The 22,315-nt window shown below is 43.7% G+C and overlaps 1 protein-coding gene across 1 annotated transcript in view; it reads left to right on the forward strand.

Moving 5' to 3' along the window:
* The window catches only part of DAGLA (diacylglycerol lipase, alpha), a 31,842-nt gene that overhangs the window by 2,248 nt on the left and 7,279 nt on the right, over positions 1 to 22,315 (forward strand). The window contains exons 3-14 of the mRNA XM_010295217.1: positions 1,022 to 1,123; positions 1,723 to 1,861; positions 5,102 to 5,189; positions 9,582 to 9,716; positions 10,411 to 10,488; positions 11,743 to 11,867; positions 13,059 to 13,215; positions 13,538 to 13,621; positions 13,751 to 13,828; positions 17,933 to 18,013; positions 20,217 to 20,359; positions 21,939 to 22,007. Coding sequence (XP_010293519.1) covers positions 1,022 to 1,123; positions 1,723 to 1,861; positions 5,102 to 5,189; positions 9,582 to 9,716; positions 10,411 to 10,488; positions 11,743 to 11,867; positions 13,059 to 13,215; positions 13,538 to 13,621; positions 13,751 to 13,828; positions 17,933 to 18,013; positions 20,217 to 20,359; positions 21,939 to 22,007 — 1,279 coding nt within the window. The remainder of the gene's footprint in view (positions 1 to 1,021; positions 1,124 to 1,722; positions 1,862 to 5,101; positions 5,190 to 9,581; positions 9,717 to 10,410; positions 10,489 to 11,742; positions 11,868 to 13,058; positions 13,216 to 13,537; positions 13,622 to 13,750; positions 13,829 to 17,932; positions 18,014 to 20,216; positions 20,360 to 21,938; positions 22,008 to 22,315) is intronic.

The raw sequence follows: 22,315 nt of genomic DNA on the forward strand, positions 1-22,315 counted from the left end.
GTCTCATCTGTGCTACTGCTGCTCCTGTCCTGCAGCAGGTAGTCTCAGAGGGGAGACAAGCCAAGGTAGGCAAAGCCTCGCTTTTTTTAAGAGCATAGGCTGGGTTGATCAGGAACCAGGTCCAGCCCTGGTTCCTTGCACACTGCTGTTGAAAACCATTTTCTATGTGGCTGGGCTTTCCAGACTAGTGAGAGTCTGCAGTAAGCCACTTATGCAAAGATACTGTGCCAACACGTAGATAAGGAGGGTGGATGGTTAGTTGGGTAGGCTGGAACATGGGTTTAGTCTCAGCTCCACCAAAGGCTTGCTAGGCATTACTAAGCAAGCTATTTACCCTCTCCATACCCGATTGCTCCCTTGTACTTTGGAGTTGTAACGTGTACCAAAGTGTGAGGATGGGAACTTCAGAGCAGTAGTTACCAACTGTTTTGTTCCAGGGAACTACTGTTGACCCCCAGTTTCTTGTTCCTTGCCAGGGTAGCACGCAAAACTGAGGAGCCAGTAAATGACTTCTTAAAGACTGTGTCCTGGGAACTGTTACTGGACAGGGCTGCAAAGGGCAGAGGTGCTGGGAACATTTGCTAAGTGTAGCAAGCAGGATTAGTCCTGGATACACACTACTATTTATTGCATATCTTTGAATCAGGCCAGCTGAGGTGGTTAAGAGCTAGGTCCTGTTACATGGTGATTCTTGTTACCCAAGGGAGCCTTTCCACTGTCGTAGGTGGAAGGTAGGGCTATCTGATTCACACCTCTGATACAGGCGAGGGCACTGACAGCTCTGCGTGCATGTGGTTCTTGTGTCATTTAGGAGAAGTTAGTGTTAAGGACACATTACATTTTAGGTTCACTTTCTTGGATATCACCTCCCAAAGCATTGGGGCCCAGTCCTGCAGTCACTTCTGTGCAACAGTCCTGCTAAAGAACCTGTCTTTGTGTTTCTTCTCCGGAAGATGGGGAGAGGCAGTCGTTAATCCTTAGGGTGATGCTGCTACTATCCATTGTGTTCCTTTTGTTTCAGCGATCTTGGTGATTGAGTTTGTGTATGCTATTGTGGGCATCGTTTGGCTGATGCAGTACTACACTTCCTGCAATGATATCACAGCAAAGAGTGTCACTTTGGGTATGTATTTGGAATGTGGTTTGTGTGCATTCCTGTGTATGTGCAGACATCCTCTTGCCTTGGAGAGCTAATTCATTCATGCATGTGGGGATTGACTGTTGGAAGTGGATTGTAGCTGTAAATGTGGTGCTTGTTTTCCTGAGACATTACTGCTCAGAACAGTTGTTCTATTCATTTGTTTGTGCTGTCTGCACTGAGGCAAGAATTCACGTTCCCATGGAAGGGTCTGGCTGGGGAGCCTGTAAGAGCTGGTTCCCCTTCAGTTCAAAATGGCTTTACTGTTTTCCTGGAACGCCTTTTCAATCTCAGCCAGTCTCCTGCAGGGTTGATGCTAATGTTGCGGTCCCCCTAGATACTCGATGACTATTTAATGGCCTTCTGCATGGGCAATTTCCTAAAACAGCTGGAAAACCTAGCTGTGGTTTAGAAGCCTTTCCAGAGGATTTCCTTTTGCTGCAGCTGGCTGCAAGAGTATTTTGGGGTAACTTTCTCTGCCCTGTGGTGATGGAGAGGTGGTTCTGACGTGTGTGACAAAAAGCAGGAAGCGATGCTGCCAAGACTTATGGGCAGAGCACCTGACTTCTCTTCTTTCTCTGCAGGAATGGTGGTGTGCAATTGGGTTGTCATCCTGAGCGTCTGCATCACTGTCCTGTGTGTCTTCGATCCTACAGGACGGACGTTTGTCAAACTGCGTGCCACAAAGCGGAGACAACGCAACCTGAGGACATATAACCTGCGGTAAAGCAGCGTTTCTGGAAGGGTGCCCTGCATTTTTTTGGTTCTTGACATTCTTCTTGCCTTGGTTCAGGGAGTATTCAGCTTCAAGCATTGCTTCCCTTTGCTGGCGAGGGTCATTTTGGAAGAATGCAGCTCAGGCTGTCAGGTGGTGTGTGTGGGCATCTGTATCCAAAGCAGGCGAAGCAACTCAGTATCTGGCTGGATTGCATGGTAGTCACTGGATTTGTGAATCCTTACGAGCCCCTTGAGCCAGTGCTGACCACAACAGCTTGTCTGTCTGTCCTGTAGCAGTGTTTTGACTGGTAACAGTGAGACATTGCTTAGATTTTTGCTTAAGTTGAGGCAGCATCTTCTTCCAAAGCCCCTTTCTTCCTTTATTTTTGTCTCCAAAATACAACCTTTTGGCCCGAGGTTTCTTGTATTTGGTCTTTGCCAAAAAGCGCTTTCTTTTGTGTTGGCAGTCAGATCTTTTAATTCAGAATTGATTGCATCTTTGAGCTACCCAGATGGGGATATGAAAGCTTTTTTCACTAAGCAAGGCATTTTTCATAAGTTTTTTTTCCAGTAGTGGGACAACACAAGCAGGCTTTGTTTTCTTACGCAGTCTTGACATATATAACTGTCAGCAAGAAATGTGGCTTTGTAGGACTTGAGGGCATTAGGCTTTGAATGCTAAAAAATGAGGCTTTTAGAAAATACTGTGCAAATTTTTCGTTTCTCATTGAGAATGTACATTCAAGGGGTGTTCTGAGTACATGCTCTTCTAATGTCTTGAAATGGGACCCTTCAGGTTGTCTTTTTGAGGAAGAACCAGGCTTTTCTAAGGATGATGCAACATGTTTTGTTTGAAGGGGCCTTTTTTTAGTAACAGAATGTGTAAGACATTCTTCCTAACCTTTCCAATACGTTACTAACACTAGCCTTGAATATTTGGAGTTAGTGCCCTGTTACCCTAACGTGTGTGATTGCTCCATTGTGATCAGGACATTCCCAGGGAGATCGGCGTGAGATGTTGTGATGATACAGTGGATCTAATACCTCACACTACATCAATGCGTTATTTTTCCGAAGGGAAATTGAGTGCCACAGATTGCAGTTTTTTGCCACAGAATCCCAATTTTTGGGATTGTTTTGATTTACTTTTATCTCTCCTGTGAGGAGTTTTTTGATCCCAGACAACTGAGTGAAGGTATTTGTCCCTTGGGCCATGGCCAGGTTTTTCCCTCCAGACCTGTAACATTTTTGGAGAGCTTGTGCCTGCTGTTTGCAGATTTCCACTCTAGAAATGGAGTGTTAACAGATGTTAACAAGCAAAATGCTGTGGGCTATAATGTGAAAAGGAAATGTAAAATGTTACTGTGTGTTCACTACTAAAGCAATTGTTTTCAAAGAATATATGTTGAAATTCCTCACTTGCTTAAAGCAATCCTTTCCAAAGAACATGTTATGAAATTCTCTGCCTGTTTCTGGATTGTGATCCTGTAAGGTGCCGAGGGCCAGCCATTCCTATTGAAATCCTTCGGTCTGCAGCAATATGTGCCTTCGGATGTACAGCAGTAATGTGACCTTTGTATTACGCTTAAGCTGAGCCGTATTTCCTCTGTCTTTACTCATGAAAAAACTTGATTTGTTTGTCACATTAAGGGGACATTTAACTTCGGCTTCCTTTTTGTGGTGCTCTGCTGTAGCTGCTGGACTCTGTTACACAGTGGGTTTCCTTTACCAGTGGCATCGTGATGTGTGTGGGCTTTTATATTCTTGCAGAGCTGAGAAAATAACAAAACAGAAGGCTCAGCTAATTGTGCTGAGGTTTTTCTAAGAAACTTGCTTTAGAGCTCGTACTAAACGTGTGGAAGTTCAGTATTAGGAAGAAGGAATTTGGGAAAAGCTGGAGTGAAAATAGCTCAGAGCACGCTTTCTTGTTCAACCTCCGCGGTGAAGTTGTTAAGTTCTTTGCATTGCTGCCCGAGTTCTTTGGCATTTGGTGGAGCAAACTGAGTACTGCCAGCTCTGTCTTAGGACACTCGTATTGCTGTTCCTCTTTTGGAGTTCTTTCGAGGTTATGGGCTGTTGTTTTAAAATGCTCAGGCATGAATTGATGGCTTGCCCTGCAGGATTTTCTCTTTCTGTTGCAGGCAAATACTCCTTTACTAGCATGTTTTTCTTCCAGGTGCAACCAACTTTCTGTGCTTGGGCTTTTCCTGATGTGATCACTTGCCAGAAAATAGAACTGGTCCTTTTTGATTGTCTGACCTGTGTTGAGTTAGTCTGTGTTCACCTGAAAAAAAAAGACCTTGCATTAGAGGAGCTGTGGACTTCATGTAGGTAGCGAGGCGCTCTGGCACAGAATCACAGAGTCACCCACTTCAGTGCCATGAAACCTGACTTGATCTAAGGGTTGTTTTCAGGTTTGCCAGTCAAAAATAAGGGACTGTCACCCTGTGAAATGCAGTAACTAGGACAAGCTCACAACAGTGGAGTGAACTCTGCTACAGTTCATTTTAAATAGGGTTGTCCAATTAGTTAATTTTGAAGCTGAAATTGAAATGTCTCATAAACGAAATGTGGGTTGAGCTAAACCTTCTGTATTCAGCCTTTTTTAACATTTTCTAAATTGAAAGAGGACCTTTTAGCTTGCTTTCCTTTTTTTGATTGAAGTTATGCACTATACTTGAATAAAGAGTGCAAGTTGTTTCAGTTCTGAGACTGTATTATGTTTAATGTGTGTTTTTCCAAATAAGCTATTTACTGGAAAAAATCACACAGCTCCTCTCATACTTAGTGCTCAGGGTCTTTTGCACCATTCCCAACCCCTCGCCCCGAGGTAGAGTTTTCCTACTGAGTGGTGGTACATCCTAGCACATGATGCAGCTGCCAAGTTGCCAGTAGACCCTCCTTCCACCCGGAGCACCGGGTGCTCTTGGACATCCTGCTTCCAGCAGGTATCAGAGAACAGCAACAGTAACTTCATTACGGCCATCCCACTCAGGCAGGACACCATGTGTATAAACACAGAGGCTAGGTCCTGGCCAGAACAGCTAGATTATTGACCTTCCTGTCCTATAAAATGAGATAACTTGTTAATCTATATGTGGACCAAGATAAATCTAAGAATATGGTTTAGCACTCATTTTACCAGTGGTAGCGTAGGCTGCGTCACTTCGCATTGGATCCTGCTATTTGCTTGCAGTCACGTTCTCCTGCCTGTCCTCATGTGCATACTTTACCCTTTATCTATAGACACCGCCTGGAAGAAGGGCAAGCCAGCAGCTGGACACGCAGACTCAAAGTTTTTCTTTGCTGCACACGGACAAAAGACTCTCAGTCGGTAGGTACCAAATATCTCCCCTCAGACAGCAAGCTGTGTGTATTGCTGACGATACATGGGACTTGGCAGGGCATAGCAGCGTGAGTTTCCTGCTGTCGAGCCTGGATGATGTGTGTCTCATTTCACTGTGAGTGTTCCTTGAGATCGGGAGGCACAGGGAGTCTGGTGAGCCTTGACAGTAGTGCATGTGAGGACTGGAAACGCCATCCAGAAAGCAGCAAGCTGAGCTACCCTCAGAATGACCAGGCTTGAAATTTTGCTGCATGCTGGTTCCTTTTCCTTTCCTTTCAGCCCAAGTAGCCTGAATGAGCACTTGCATTTCTGCAGGAGGGTGCCTGGGTATTCCCTGCAGAAACAGAATGGTGTTTCCATCTAAACGCAGCTGTAATGTTGCTGAGTAGGGCAGTTTCTTTTAAAAATTGCTAGTCTTAACCCTCCGGTTTTGAGTATTTGTAGTGTGTTTGTAGTGACTTTCTCTGAAGGTAAGGTTAGTAGTGCTGCAAAGTGATGTTGTCAATGTTAAACTCTTCTCCTGAAGTTGTTCTTTACCTCACTGTTGCAGTGAACTGGGATAATAATTTTCAGTGAAAATACCAGTGGAAGAAATACGTATTTTCACTATGTTTAGGTTTAACATTTGACAGCACTTTGTGGTCAGCTTCAGTTTCCCTTTATCAGCCAGTTTGCTTAGGCAGTTTCTCCTGTTGTTTGCATCACTCATATGCTTAAGAAGGAGAGACCTCTTGGAAAATGTGAGAATGTAAACCTGTCAGAGTTGGCAAAAGAATACTTTTGGATTACTAACAGTCAAAAACTACTACTTAATCCAGAGATTCACTGATATAAGATCACTGATTTGAAGCTTTCACATGCTACAGTTGGGATTTTCTCTTGCTGTTATCTATCTAGCAGGGAAGGGTAAGGGGTTTGATGTTGCTTCCCTAAAAGTTAGCAGTCCATTCTTACTGGAAGCAGTGGGAGCAAGTTTGTGCCTCAGGGTGGTATTCAACAGGGTGCTTGAGGACCTGGAGAGGTGAGTACTAAGGTGGAAAGTTTTGCTGATGACTTGTAATATTTAAGTTGGTCAGAATTACGAGTTTTTGAGAACTCTTGAAAGACCAAGCTGAACCAGGGAATTGTTATCAAAGATAGAAGAAAGTCCTAAAGAAAGATGAGGTCATGCGTGTACATCTGAAGAAACAACTGAAACTACTTGCGTACGGTGGGCTCTGAATTAGTTACAACCTCTCGGGAAAAGAGCTAGGAGTTATCGAGGACACTTCAGCAAAGACACCAGTGCACAACAGTGGCCAAAAAATCAGAAAAACATTTAACTTCAGTAGAAGGGCATAGAAAATGACAGGGAAAACACCAAGGGACCGACCACATCAGTGATGTCCTCACTAAATATAGCTTGGTGTTTGGGCTCATAAAAGATGCAGCAGGAAAAGGAGCATATTGGAGGGGATACGAACTTTGTATGGGAGGAGAAATGAGACTGGGATTTTAACCTCAAAAGGGAAAGGTGTAGTAAGATGAAGAGCTGTGTAAGAATAATGGAGAATAAGGTGAAGGCTACCTGAACATTTGTTCATCACAGATGGCAACCAGTATGAATTAGATTGAAAGGGTTTGTTGGTTAAGTGCTGTGTAGTTATCCGCAGAGTGCAGTTTCCAAAGTTTGGATGGCTGGAGGAGTTGTCATAGCCCTTTTGCAGAAATCCAGCAACGTGTACCGGCACGCTGATCCTCCCAGCGGCACACTCCTGCAGTGCTGGATGCAATGCCACCACGTTCCCAGGGAATGACCCAGCCCCAACCTGCCATCCCGCTGAGAAGTCATAGGCCGGGACTGCCAGCTCTCACAGATCATCTGCTAGAGCTGCTTAGGAAAATCCATCTGGAAAACTGAAACGAAACAAGCTTTGTGTCATGGCAGCTCAAACAGCAGCATTTCCTTGGGGGTTATTTTCTGCTCCTCCACTCACCTGTGCTACCAGAGCAGAGGCACTTTCCCTTCCCCCTGCCAGCACAACCAGGTCACCTTGCCCAGGTGTCCAGAGATGCTGTCCTGGGGGCACAGCATGGGTGCTGCAGCCTGGCTTGAGAGCTCTGTCAGGCATCCGAATGGCCTGTTTTCTGAACAACACTATTTTATTCAGGAATGCAAAGTATTTCACTTCATGTCAAGCTTTTTTTAACAAACTCTTCATTCTGCAGTGGCTGTTTCTATTTATTTTTTTTTAGTTCAGGATAAAAGCAGATACCAGAATCTCCAAATTCCTTGTGCTATTGAATTTCCATTTTACATTCAGCTTGAGCAATTTCCAGGCTCTTTTCTTTGCAGAAACAAGCTCTGACTTTGTGTGTCCTGGCATGACAGTGTGTGGAATGAATGCGTATGTAACAGATCAGAAATGGATCCATTGCTGTCTCTCTCAGTCTTTATGGAAAAAAATGTTGTAGCAGGGGATCATTGTCCTCTGAGCTGAAAAACAGTTCTGCAGAGTGGACATGGCATCGGGGCAAGAATCTGTTCTTAGGGTTTGGAGTGAAGTCTGAATTGTGAAGACTCCATCAGCTCTGCCAGCCCCAGAGCCTGCAGGGTTTGTAGCAGAACACTACAGTCAATCCTACAATATATCAGGTGCTCCAGCAAAAACTCTTCCTTTGGAACAGAACATACGTGTTGAACTTCCATTACGGCCTTTTACTTTGGTCAGAGTATTAAGGGGTGTCGCTGTCACTTTGGGTTAAGGGATATTTGCCATGTTTTACTTCGAGGCTGTTTGTATTTCTTGTGTGCTTATAGGAACTATGCTAAGATTTATGGGGTCAGTACTTCAAGGATACTGCAGTTGTAATGTTGGAGAGGTTAATGCCAGTCCATTTGCTCTTCAGAGGCACAGCTGGCATGGAAACCTGCACAGTTGGCACCTGAAGCCCCATTCTTAATGGTGATTTAACTTGCTTTTGTAGGCAAGTGAAAAATGATAGAAAGTAATCCTGCACTCCAGGAGTTTGTCAGAGATAAAAGAAGGTAGGTCATTTCCTGAAGACTGCTAGAGAGAGAAGGGATTTACTTTCCTCTCTGTCAAAGAGAGATGGAGAGATCCTGTCCTGAAGACCAGCCTTTCTTCAAGTGAACGGCTCAGGCTTTCTACAGGCAAGACTGCAGTCACACGGCTTTTGGTGCTGAGTAAAGGATGCTATGAAAATACAGGTTAAAAATTCAGGATAAGGCTGTGACAGATCATGATAGGAAAGTGTTAGAGATGGCAGGACTCAAAATGACTGACCACTTGTGTACTACAGCACTTGCTCAGTCCTGCTTTTTGTTAATCCCACCTCTGGGTCACCCCTGTGTTTAAGTTTGTTGGTCTGAGCAATGGCCAGCCCAGCATTGTCTCAGAGCCCATCCCATCTCCAACATCCCAAACCATTCTCACTTAAGGTCTTGGGGGTTTTTTGTAGTAACATTTCTCCTCAAAATGTCTTTCTTTGTAACTCTGCTTCAGAGACTTTGCTTGACCCTCTCAGGACGCTTCTACTTCTGTCCCTCCTGAGGTGTCTTACTTTTTTTGGGTTTGATCACATTCTTTTCTGGGAACTCTGCATTTAATGACTCAGATCTTTTTCCAGGTTTTCCTTTTTAGGCCCTTTTGCTTGTCTGTAGTCCAAGATAAACCTGGAAAACTTGGTCAGCTCCTTCAGTACCAAGAGCTCCTGTGTGTAACACCTGCTTGCTGTAATTAACTCTTTGAAATCACGTAGCAAAGAGCATGGTGGTGAGCAGTGAGCAGCTACAGAGACTGTTCAGTGGCAGGATTCAAAAGCTGTTGCTTTCTCTGTGATGTGCCTGCGATGGTGAGGTCTGGGTTAAGTATGGGCAAAATAATCCCAGGATAGAGTGACAGAATTGAAGAGGCTGTTAAATAGCACAAAATCAGTGTTGCTTTTTTTTTTTCTCTGAGTAGCCTTTGTTCAATTGAAATTGCTGTTGAGGAAAAAGGATGACTGAGATGGTACTGGATTGGGAATTGGTTCTGCTCTTATTTCCTCTGTCTTATTTACAATGTAGAGATGAAAACATTTCCTTTCTCTCCCTTTGTGTCTGTTTTGCTGTTGAGGCGGTCTGCTTGCCCACACATAAGCACAATAGTACAAATTCAGTCTCAGCTGAGGCCTCCAAGTGTGACAATGTAAAATATATAAGATATTAATATGATTAGACCAGATATGGTGTTCCCTGAAGGAATCTTGTGGATGTTTTGGAGAGAGCTACAGAAATCAGGCCATTTTTGCCACATCGGTTCTCATTCTGTGTCCTGTTTTGAGGCTCCCCACACCCAAACTCCTCCTCCTAAACTCTTCTCTCCCTGGATTTTGCAGGACGCCTACTCTGAAATCGCCTACCTTTTTGCCGAGTTTTTCCGAGACCTTGACATCGTCCCATCTGACATCATTGCAGGCCTGGTTCTTCTGCGCCAACGGCAGCGGGCAAAGCGCAATGCCGTGCTGGACGAGGTGGGTGGAGGGGGTGCGTTCCTGTGCATGGAGGTAGTGGGCATTTCACTTCGCATTTGACTTACCTGCTGCTCTTGTGCAGTCATTGTGCGAGAACTGCATGACTCTATCCGCCTTGTTTCTCTTGTGTGATGGGCTATTGCCAGTCACGGAGCTGTAAAATAAAAATACTAACTTCTTTAGCAGCTTCTTCTGAGACTCCCAAAGGGCCCAACTGACACTGGGTCAAGCTTGTGAAACCTGTCACCTTTTCTAGGCAGGTGATACATACAGATTTAGCTCTTCACCCCAAGTGAGCAACTGCCTTCAAAGAGGTGGTAGGTATTTGGGAGTGAATGGGAAGATTATTCCTCGTATACAGTAATGTGGAGAAGATTCCAGCGTCTGGGTAAAGCTGCAGGAGGAAATTTAAGGAAAAATTCCTCAATTCCCAAGCCATTACTGGCATTGAAATTTGCAGATTGTCAATCCAGTATAAAATTGGGGTTTTTGTTGTTGTTGGTTCCCCCTGCCTCCTGAGGTGGGGTTCAGACAGCAGAAATAAGAACAGCAGAATTAGAACCAGTTGAAGGGACTGCTTGGGATACTTGAAAGTATCTTGTCCCAGGTTACGTAGTGCTTTTCTGTTTCTCAGGTGTAGATTTTTGTCTTGGTGTAACAGAGAAGAATTTTTATGTATGTTTGTGACTTACAGGCAAACAACGATATTTTAGCTTTTCTGTCTGGGATGCCAGTGACCAGGAACACAAAGTATCTGGATCTGAAAAATGCGGTAAGTCCACTGGACTGTGATCTTGCAAACTCACCATGCTTCCCCATGTAGTCTGTTTTCTGTTTCTCAGTGGCTTCTCTTATTCCTTTCTGCCCCTCTCTGAAATAATAAAAAAAATTAAAACTTAGTGCAAAGGAATATAACAACGCTTGCTTTCTGAAGGTTTTTTGTCTTCAGATCACTTTTAAAGCATTATCTGCCTCTGTCTTCTGCTTTATGGGAAGTGGTAGTATTTCCACTCGGGTGGGGGAAGGCCATGTGAGGTTTCACCAAAGCCAGAGGTATGAGTTGAGTGCTGCATCCAGGAGTGTCGTGCAGAGCTCCATGTGGGACTACCACCAGCAAAGCTCGTGGAGCCCAGCAGGCAGGGCTCCATCTTGATAAGGGCAGGGAGCTGCCTGGAGTGAGATGGAGCCTTCCTTCCTGGGGCTGATTGTCAGCAGTTCTCAGGGTAGAAATGGCTGCAGTCTGTTCTGTGTGGATTAAGCTTGACTTTTCTTCTGGCATGCTGCTACTGCAGCTCTTCGTTGGGAAAACTGTGTTCCTCTACCTTGATTAGGTGATATTGCTGCAAGTGAGGCAAGACTGACCCAATCCCAGCATCTCTGATCAAGTGATTCTGTGGTTAACCTGCTTGTGGCTGTGCTATACTGAGTTGTGCTTAATGCTAACATCCTGCTCGTGCTCAGCCTGTCTCTCCTTCTGAATAGGTGTGTGTGGGGAGAGATGTCAGCAGAGCTTATAGAAGACAGCACTGAGGCATGTGGCCCCAGACTGGCTTTGTGGTCCTCCCTGGGCATCTTCCTTATGGCCTGTGACTATGTGAAAGCAGTATATTTAGAGAGCTCATCTTCTTGGGACTTAAACTAGTTTATCTTCTCCTCAGCTAGGGTAAGGTGGGGCAAAACCCACAGAGGGTGACCCTCCTTTGCAGCAGGGTGTTTGATACACAGAGGAGAATTTCTCTAGAACTAACTTCTAGTTTTGTTAAACAGCCAGCGGGGCCCGTCTGCTCAGGAAAATAGGCATAGCTGTACTGAGCTGTTCTTGGGAGGGGAGGGATCTTCCCCAGCATAACCAGCTTGCTCTCCTGCAGCCACCTGGAAATGCTGGCAGCGCTGTTCTGGTGGTGCGGAGGAGGCTGATGCTCAGAAAGAAGGGTGTATGTGTCTATGATGGAACAAGGGAAACACTGGAAAAACTCACTATCTAAAAGAGAACAAGGCCTTTAGCGAGTCTCTTGGTCTCTTTCAGCAAGAGATGCAGCGGTACAAAGAGGTGTGTTACTACATGCTGTTTGCCCTGGCTGCCTATGGCTGGCCCATATACCTGATGAGGAAGCCCACATGTGGACTCTGTCGCCTGGCCAGATCCTGCTCGTGAGTGGCCATCCTGTCTATCACTCTGCCTTCTCTTCTTCCATTTTCCCTTCTGTTTCTCCCAGATTTAGAATTCTCCTTTCTTTCATCAGTTTTCTCTATTCATCACCCCTCTATTTATTCTTCGTCCTTTTCTTTTCTGCTTTTTTATTCTTTTCCCTTCTCATGCTTTTTCTTTCCGTCTCTTAGTAACTGCACCCTCGTAGTCCAGTGTCTTTCTCCTCAGTCTCTTCCTTACAGTTGCTTATGTGCTTATCTTGTTAAATAAACGAGACTGTCCTATGCTCTATCCTCTCTGGTGCACTAAGGATCCTGTCAGTCCTGTGCAGTTTGAAAAGCCAGCAGAAAACTCATCTGGCACAAGACTGCTTTCACACAGAGTCAAAATAGCAGTCCTGGAGCTCAGAAATCGGATTTCGTGGCAAGCCCAGATATGCAGGGAGCTGACATTTGGGTCTTTATTAAAGCATTGGCAAGACTTGGCCAGAGTTTGTGCTGTGTTCTCTCCGACTAATTGTTTTTCTGCCAGGCTGTGTAGTGTTCACCTCATGGTAGCAACGCTGTAGTTCAGTTCAGGACTGCATTGTTTTAAATGTTTGCTTTCAGCTGCTATAATGCTGTCGTCAGATTCGCTTTGGGGTTGAGCTTTTTGCACTTATACAGGTAGTTTCTGTGCTGAGCTTACTAGGAGGAATATACTTCCTTTTGAGTACTTTGATTTGTGAAGTGTCTCATGAGGGAAAGAAGGAAAAAAATATCTGTGCTGCTGTTTTTGTTCTGGAATGATTCTAGACCTGTTTTCTTTTTTGTTATGAATAGGTGTAGATCTCAGTAAATGCTAGCTGCTTTGCGTGTTGAAGCAAGGTAGGACTGTGCTGTGAAGCATAGCATCCTTTGAGGAGAGATCTCAGCCCCACCATGTGTTGATTCCTTGGCGACTGGTTGCACTGTAGCTCTCTCTGGTGCTCAGAAGGAAAATTACACCTGATCCCAGTGCCCTTTTTTGATACTGAAACATGAGTTGTGTGCTGTTTTGTGCAAGAGCTCCTACAAGTGAAGGGAATCACTGCTGTTGAGATGAGGCCAGTGTAGCATGCAGGGTCTGTCTTTTGCTTACTTCTAGTAATTTCACTCTAAAGCCAGTCTCCTTCACGTTCCTCTCTTCCTCAAAGCTATTTTTTTCTTCTATAGATGTTGCTGTCTCTGTCCTTCACGTCCCCGCTATGCACCTAGTGTCACCATTGAAGAGGATAATTGCTGTGGCTGCAACGCCATTGCCATCCGGCGCCACTTCTTGGATGAGAATATGACCTCAGTGGACATTGTTTACACATCTTGCCACGATGCAGTAAGGAGAATCTGCAACCCCCTTCATATTTGGGGCATGCTCCTAAGGCCCTTCCTAATGGGATTTACATGCTTCGAGTTGTAGTGGTACAAAGAAGGAAACTTAAGCCTTTTTCTGACCCTAGAGCTTCCCATCCTATCTCTCCATCAAGAAATTCTGCCACTTGGACAGAAATATTTGCTACTGCCAAAAATCAGATCATTCAGAGGAGTGCTTACCCATAAGGCATAACCTGTCAGGCTGCTCTCAGCTTTTCCCTAAGCAGGAGAATAATAAAACAGGAATGTCTCACCTGGTTGTTACAGTAGTGGATCTTTTCCAGGTTTATGAAACGCCTTTCTATGTGGCTGTGGACCATGATAAGAAGAAGGTGGTCATTAGTATCCGGGGAACTCTGTCTCCAAAAGTAAGTGCACTGTGCAGTGGCCTCACATATCCTTGGCCACCCTGGCAAGCTTTCAGGAGAGTCTGAGACCTTCCTGACTTGCATGGGGTTTTTGACTTACCTGAAGCATGGTGACTGCTTTTCTTCCAGGATGCCCTGACTGACCTCACTGGGGATGCAGAGCGCCTTCCGGTTGAGGGTCACCATGGAACGTGGCTGGGACACAAGGTGTGTTAAAAGAAAACAAACCCAAAACAAACAAAAACCCCCCACTTTTTCTAATGTTTTGACTTTTTAATTATAGGCCAGAAAAAGTGGTCTTAATTGCTTGAGGTGCTTTTACAAAGGGTGTTACATAATTGCAGTGATATGGCTTTGAGATGTTAAAATAAAATCCTTAGTTGTAACAGTTAAAATCACTATGTAATTAAAAACCCCATAGAATTAGTAAAAACCAAACTCTAAAAGGATCTGTGGAGACCTAGAACAAAATTCTTGGAGTCATTCAAATTGCTTTTTCTTTCAATGACCTTTTCAGAATTTGCAATCAAACCCTGGGAATGTGTTTAAAATCCTGTTGCAATGGGATAGGCGTTGGACCTCACAGAAGGATACTGGCAGGCCTCGCGTCTCTGTAATTAGACTGATACATGTGTCTGTGCTAGCGATCGAGACTAAATCAGTTTACTCTAGAGCTGACCTTCGCCCCAGTCCAGCAAAGTAATGACACACATGCGGAGTTTTAAGATTATGGGGAATTTTGGCAGCCTTTCAAAATGCAGTGCCAGATTGGGAAAGAAAAATACAAACTGGCGGTTATGCGTGTTGGAAAGAACGTAGCGGCTGCTGGAAATGCTGCTGCTCAGGGAGAAAAAGCTGCTGTGATCATCCGATCAGGGTCCCTCCAGGGTGGGATGTTGAGCTCATACACCTTGGGTGCAGTGAGCTGGGAGCTCCTGCTTCATTCATGATGCCCTGCCTGGATGCCAAACCTCTCCTCTGTGCTTTGATGCGCTGCTTTAGGAAGTAGAGCGTTAGCAGCTGGCAGATAACTGCGTACTCAACTGCTTAGCAGGGAATGGGTCTCATAAAGAAGTGGTTACCTAAGGAAGTGTTGTTTGAATTCTCTGTGGTCTCCCAAGTCTCCCAGAGTGGGTCTTTTTGAAAACAATGTTGTGTACCTGCTATTTGGCTAATGGGTATTTCCTTTGTTTCCTCTAAAATGAGAAGATGAATCAACTTGGCAATTACATAGGACATGTTATGGAAACATAGCTAAGTGAGGTGGTATTTTGTTATGTAACTGATATTTAGCTATGTGAATCTTTACTCTTTGTTTAATGCTTCTGAAGCATTACGTTTACTGTCAATAGTAATGTCAGTTGGTTTTGTACTAATTAATTTAGCTCAAAATGACTTTGTACAATCAGTGTGATCAACAGTTTATACAAAGAAAGGAAGGTAAAAGGAAACCGGAGAGGAAGCAAGGGGAATTTGTTCTATTTTTAATGTGCAGAAAAGCTAGTAATAGATACTTGCAGAAGCTGGCTTTTCTTTTGATCTTTATGTGAAAATACTCATATGCCAGTGACCTACATGAAACATTATCAGATCATTCCCTTTGTTCCATATTGAGTTTTTATTTGGCCTTTGTGTTCTTTTTTGATTGCTGCTAGTACAGAAATATAGCTTTATCTTAAATTATCAGGATTAATCTTCAGACAATAAGGTATTGTTGATTCCTGAGGGAAACTAATGGAGATAATAGAATTTAAAAATGTCTGTCTTAATGCATTTTTAATGTCCAGAAGTCAACTTTAATGCAAAAATAAATGAAGTGTCTTGCTAACACTTACATTTAATTTGGAAAAGAGTACTTGGCTGTTCAGGAGCTTCCTGTAGGTTGTTTGATTTCTGTTATTATTCTTGCTGATTCTGTCCTGCGCACCCAGCAGGTTGGCATGGCCCGTTATCTCCACCTGCGGAGCCCGCCTGTCACTGTGCTTCACACGCTGTTGATCAGACATCCTACGAATTAAAATTCTTGGTGTTTACATGAGCCGCCTTACCACTCCACTGGTACCACAGCTGGAAGTGTTTGATTGCTTGGGTTGCTGTGAATGCCACAGTTAAAATATATATTAGATTTCTGAGCTATTTTGGATCGCAAACCACAGCTGTAACTAAGGTTTATGGGTTAGCATTAAAAAAAAAAAAAAAAAAAAGGATTGTGATGATCCCTAGGGGAAATTAACTACCAAAAAAAAAAAAAAATCTAACTTCACTATTTTTGAAATATAATCCACTAATTTTGTAACAAAGTTAATTTAAAAATAATCATCAGTCAAGGGCATGAATCTGTACTTAATTCTGTTAAACTTGTATAGAACAAAACTGCTAAAATGATGATGTTTTGGAGGTTTGTTTCCTGGTGTTGAGCCAACTGGAATGACAAGAAGTAGCTGCTAGTAGGAAGCCCCAAAAGCTCAGCCATGATAACATCTCTCACCAGTTTGATAGAACAGTCAGTAATAGCCATAGCTTTCAAGCTCTTTTCTCTACAAAATAGACCCCCCCTGTGGTGGGTTTTCACACACACAATTCAAGTATCACAGAGCAGTTTTGTGCCTTCAAACTGCAAAGCAATACAGAAATTTCCTTTTCACTTTCCTTACATCTTCAGTCTGGTTATTCACATGTAAGGTTTGAAAATTAAGCCCAGATAGTTTATTCCTTTGAAACTTATGAAACAGTGTCCACTTTAATGGAAAGTCTAAATGTAACTTTGCAGTGATAAAAGTCTCGTTTCATAATATTAAAATTGCTGTCTGTATTAGAATATACTGTAATTATCCAAAATACAGCTATAAGGCTGACTAACAGCCCATTAGCAATATCACCATGGATTTAGGTCATGCTTTTCAAAAATAGAATCCTAAATTCATGTCAGAAATTTATGTAAGTTGTCTGTTCACTTCTCATTAGAGTTGGAAATGGAGATTCTTCTGAATGCGGTGGAAGCTGGTGAGTTGCTGAGAGATCTGAACACAGGCATGAAATACCGTGGCATCTGCTTTTTGATAATGACGGTAGCATTACAGATGTCCCATTTACAGGCTCAGCAGAATCACCTGTGTTCTGCTCTTTCTCTTCAGTAGTCAGATTGGTTTTGATGGTGTGTTTGATATTGAAGACTTTGAAAATTCCACATTTCTTTTGCTTTCTGAGAGGGTCATGAATTCTTTTATGTCTCTGAGATTAAACCGCTCAAAAAATATTTGTATTTATACTGTTTTCAGGTAGGGGTGTAGTGGAAAATAGCAGAGGAGATGATGTCCCCTGGTTTTTGACCAACCCAGGCAGTGTGAATTACTTGAGGTCTGTAATCACCAAATCATAAGTAGATGATTTCTGTTTACCCATGTTCACCCTGGACTACATCACTGTTTTTCAGGCTTTGGAGTTCAGGCTTGCTTAGCACTGAAGTAAACTGCAGTAAAGGCATAACCGAGCATTTATGCAACAGACCAAATTCTAGCTGCTTGTTTATAACAGATCAACTGCATTTGTAATTATTATACAGAGGGAGAAACAATCTTCAGATGCAGCCGTCAGCAGAGAGGATAAATGTTTAGAACCAGGCTATCAGCTTGTTTCCCATCTTGTAGCAGTTCTTAGCTTCTAGTCAATAAAAACCTTTAATTTGTGATTAATGTCCTTTGACAGCTGAATCCCCTTGATAGTTGCCGCCTTCTCCAGTCATCAATAATTCTTCCTATACAGGTAGTGCTGACACTTTTTCCCTCCAGTAGTGTCTTGGTGTTTGTAGTATTTTCCCTGTGAACTTGTTAGGCTAGTTCATGCTTTCATTCGCAGATTTAAATGGAAGAGTGCGGTTTTACAGTTAAGGCACTGATGTGCACAAAATCAAAGTTTGTTTCTCTGCTGTACTGCAGGTCCCAGTGTCTGCTGAACTGCCAGATACACAACCTTGTGTTTAAGTGGGTTGTTTTGTGTTGGTTGTTTTTCCTTTCCCCCCACCCCATACTTTGCACCATAAGCCCAGGAATAGGGCCTTTGAGTATTATCTTAAAAACTATCATTACTTCTAAACAGTTTGTGGCTCTGGTAATCAGTGAGCCAAGACATCTGCCTAATGAAGTCTATTCCTAAATGTGGAGTGGAGTCAGTATTCTTCCTCAACCCTGACACATTCTGCGTGGCTCTCTAGAGCTTATACAGCATTCGGGGCAGTATAGCGTCTGCTAGATGTTTAGATCAGGGCTGATATGCAACCTCTTACATCCTGTTCTGTCTTCATGTTTCCCTCAGGGAATGGTGCTCTCTGCTGAGTACATCAAGAAAAAACTGGAGCAAGAAATGGTGCTTTCTCAAGCTTTTGGACGAGACTTAGTGAGTATTAGTTTTCGTCTATACTTACAGGCTATACCGAAGACAAGATTTCCAGAAAACACTGGGTTTAGGGAAACCTCTGTGTCCCTGAATCTGTTGTACTAATTTCGCAAGTCTTCCTTCAATTCCTATCCCTCTGGCTTGCCAGAGAGGCAACTAGTTACTCATTCCTCCAAGGTTTTTTATTTTGAAACCACCAGTACTCCAGAGCTCCAGAGAGAGAGAGATATATATATTTTTTTTTTTTTCCTCAGGCAAAGCTAAGGCAGGAAGTCCCATTTGGTGGCAATGCAGGACAGGGAACATTAAAAACAAATCAACAGGAACTAAAACCCCATCTCTATGGAGATTCTCTTTGGAAACAGCAATGGGATGCCATGCTGACTGTCTGTGTGTGCACATTTCTTGTGATACACGAGAGCGATCAGAGAACCCAAGAGAGATGTTACGAAGCAGCTTACCTTAGTTTATATGGCAGTCATACACAGTCTGTCCCCGTTGGAGAGGGAACTTCTGAACTGCCTGATTCCCTGCTGTCACACAGCTGTCCTTTTCTCATGCCCAGAGAGTGCCTTGGCCTGAGCAGTGCCCATGGGGAAATTAGCAATAGCTCAAGGGGGAAAGAGAGGGATAAAAGCCTCAGTGGTTCCCTGAAACTTGAGTGCCATACCAGAAAATGCTGCAGCATCTGCCTTGTGATGTTTGGTAGATGTTGGGATAGATACGTAGGCATCTGACTTCTTCATATGGTGCATTATTCCTCTCTGCCCAGAAAGGGAAAATTGGTCTTGTTAAGTGAGCTGTAACTCATAAGGAATTTTTCCTGATGACCTATAGAGTTCAATTTCTGCCTGACTGGTAAGGATATGGTGATGTTCGAAGCTCTGTACTTTGATTGTCTCCTGTGGGTGATAATAAGTATCATATCTGTTCTGTTTGAAGCTGGCTTTATGTATGGTGGGTCCAACTTCTAACTGATGAAAAATGGTGTAACTAGCAGGACCTGACCCACAACGATGGAGAGAGCTTGATTAATATGCGATGGAGCAACTGGCTGGTGTGTAGAAAATTAACTGCTGTCTGAAGCTGAACTCTGAAGAATATCTGAAAAACTGCTATGGCCAGAACATAAGTGCCATCCCAGGTCCTACCAAAGGTTCATCTAGCTCAGTACATTGTTTCTGATAGTTGCTAGCATCAGATATTCAGGGAAAAGGTATAACAAGTGAGGTGTATAAAGTCTTAAATCTCCCCAGCTTTCACCTCACTGACTGTAACAGGCATCAAGGTGGTCTTGAAAAAGAAAATGACTCCAAGATAGATCTTTCATTCTTGTGGCCTGGTCTTATGGTCTGTGTGTGTGTTCTCATCTTATGCAGAAGTTCAAGTATAGCCACCACTGTGGTGACCTGGGACTGTGGAGAATCGGATGCTGGATTCTGTCTCCCTATGTAAAGCCTAAAGGGCTTTACACTGGCAGAGCTCTGCAGAAAAAAAAGACTGAAACTTTTCAAACATTGTCTTAGTGAACTTCTGGTTTCTAAGCCATGCCTAGCACTCTAGCCTCTGAATAACAAGAACAGTACAAAACGTTAGAGAACAGTTATGTCTCTGAATTACTTGAGCAGTGGCCACCTGTGGAGAGCATCTAGACTTAGAAGACTGCTGTTCAAACTGCTAGTTAGGATTTCTGGTTTTTTCAGCCTGCACAAATGGTGGAATTAATGAAAGCAAGTAATTTCTAGAATGAAGGAGACCTCAGATGTGTGAGCCTGGACTCTTGATATTAACAGAAGGCTGTCAGATTTGAGGAGGAGCAAAAGGCTCATATCAGATCCTAAATAACTCAAACAGCTTGTGTACGTTTCCTTTTTCTTCCTACCTTTTTTATTTCTGGGAAGACCCAGTAGGTCAGGCGCTGACTGGAGATGTAGGAGAGAATGAATTCTAGCATCCTTTCAGAACAAGCAGGGCAGGAGTGTGCTGGGACTGCCACTGAAACTTAGACTAAACAGTCTAAATCAGTACTTTGCTTCTGTTTCAAAATCTAACATACCCTCAGGAGTTCCCATTGGTGTCGGAGCTGGTTAGCTGGAATCTGGAGTGCTCATTTATAGGAAAAGCTCACAGCTGGAGATTCTGGGGGTTGTGGGACTTACCTTTCAGTCTGACTTCAATTTCTTGTTTTGTTTTTTGTTTTCAGGGGAGAGGAACAAAACACTATGGCCTGATTGTGGTTGGTCATTCCTTAGGGGCTGGCACAGCTGCCATCCTGTCCTTCCTCTTGCGTCCACAGTACCCATCTCTGAAGTGCTTTGCCTATTCTCCCCCAGGGGGGCTGCTGAGGTAGGTGTTGGGGCAGGAGAATGGGTGAGAGAGCGGGTGTGTAGTTGTTGCTGGATCAGATCTTATTTGTGATGCTCTGAGGAGCAATAAAAAGACAAGTCTCTGCCCTGAGCAGCTTGCAGAAAAATGGAGAGGCAGTCTATAGGAGCTGAGGGTTGTTGGCAGCCTTTGCTCTGTGTCATAGTTCGGAGTTAAGGTTATGATGGCAGGTGGCTGCTCTCCAAAGTACTCTAGTCTGTGGCTATAGCTCTAATTTCACCCTGAGTAGTGAAAAATGCAAGTTGAGTGGACCAGGTGCAATTTTCTTATTCTCTGCACAGTGCCAGTGTGTCCTCTCCCATCTGCTGTGAATAGATGTATGGTAAGGGAGATACTTGACCAAATGTATATGTCTGCATCAGTTGATCTAGTTGTTTGGACTCCTTTTGCAGCTGACAAAGAAACTGGCGCTTCTGGGGTGTGATTTCTGTCATTCTGAAGTGGGTGCATAAAACAGGTCAGAGGGATTACGCTTCTTGGGTGCCTGTTTCTCTCCCGCGGCTATAGGGGGAAATCTAGGGTAGCTGCCTCAGAGATGTCTGAAGAGAGGTGTGGTGAATTCCTCCCACTGTAAATTGGAACAGACCTGGTGGTCATGTTATTTACGTGGCAGCCAAACACAAACATCCTACTTGATTGCTGTTAAGTGAGGTATGGTCTTTCTAGTTGTGCCAGACATCATGGGGGCACTTGAAAGCAGCTGTGGATTACAGAAGCTTCTTGTGACGGTTACTGCATCATGTTCCAGGAGCAGCCAAGGGTTTTAAACCATCCTGCTAATGAATCTGGGTACTGGCATGCCCTGTTATGATAGTAATCCCTGGTTACAGAGGAGTTGCTCTGTAGAATGTTTCATGAGTGAGTTTTACAGCTTTTTGCTCAGAGCTTCCACTCCTGAGATCCCTTGATAGCTCAGGATAAGCTGTGCTGTGTCACATCTACTGTTTTGGAGTTCAAAGAGGTGCCTCTGACTGCCACACTTTTGTTGCACTGTGTGTCATGCCCAGGATCATCTCTAGGTCAATGATGCAGCTTCTGCCTGTGGTAACTGGTTCAGAAGAAGGTCTCTAGGAAGGTAGCTGATTGCAGAACTAGCTCATATAGTGGAAGCCTTAATTCCCTCTTATCTTGGTACTTATCTTAAGTTATCTTAAGTTGCTGCAGAAAGTGGCCATCGTAGTTCTACAGTCTGTTTTTAAAGTAGCCTCAGGAGCATGGAATATCTTCTTCCTTTCTGCTGTCCTGGCCATTGCCAAACTATTGGAAAATGACTGAGGCATTGAGTTAAACTACTTCCTTTTCCAAGTATATTCAGAGCCATATACCAAGTAATGTTGCTTGGGGCAGGGGATGTGAATATCAGGCTTTTTCTTTATGAGAGTGCCAGTCCCAAAAGCCTTGAGCAGCTTGGGTTGTGTTTTTTATGGCCCTGATTCACTGTTTGGTAACTTCTCTGACACCAGTGGCAAATTAGGAATGAAATGTAGTTTGCTACTAGCGAAACTCTGTTTGCTTCTTCTTGGTCCTGTTTCTCTTCCAGTGAGGATGCCATGGAGTATTCAAAAGAGTTTGTGACTGCAGTCGTGCTTGGCAAAGATCTAGTGCCCAGGCAAGTTGAGAAGTGTCTGAATTTCTTAATGAGTATCTGCTGTTCTATACTGAAGTAACCTGTTTCAGAAACACCTTGGTCATATCTGTCTCCAGCTTCCTCATTTGCCTGTCCTCATGTGTTTCCTACTTGTCTTCCTAGTTACCTGTGTAGCTGCGTCTTTTACCTGGGCACCTACATTGGTGTTTCGCACACCTTTTTATAGGCATATCCCTCCTGTCTCTCAGCTGCCTGTGTGAAAGACAAGGGTGAATCTCCTGTCTCTGTAATTATACTCATTGTGGCATCTGACATGTCAATGCCGTCTT

The sequence above is a fragment of the Phaethon lepturus genome, unplaced genomic scaffold, assembly GCF_000687285.1.
Source record: "Phaethon lepturus isolate BGI_N335 unplaced genomic scaffold, ASM68728v1 scaffold10319, whole genome shotgun sequence".
In the NCBI taxonomy this organism is placed as follows: Eukaryota; Metazoa; Chordata; class Aves; order Phaethontiformes; family Phaethontidae; genus Phaethon; species Phaethon lepturus.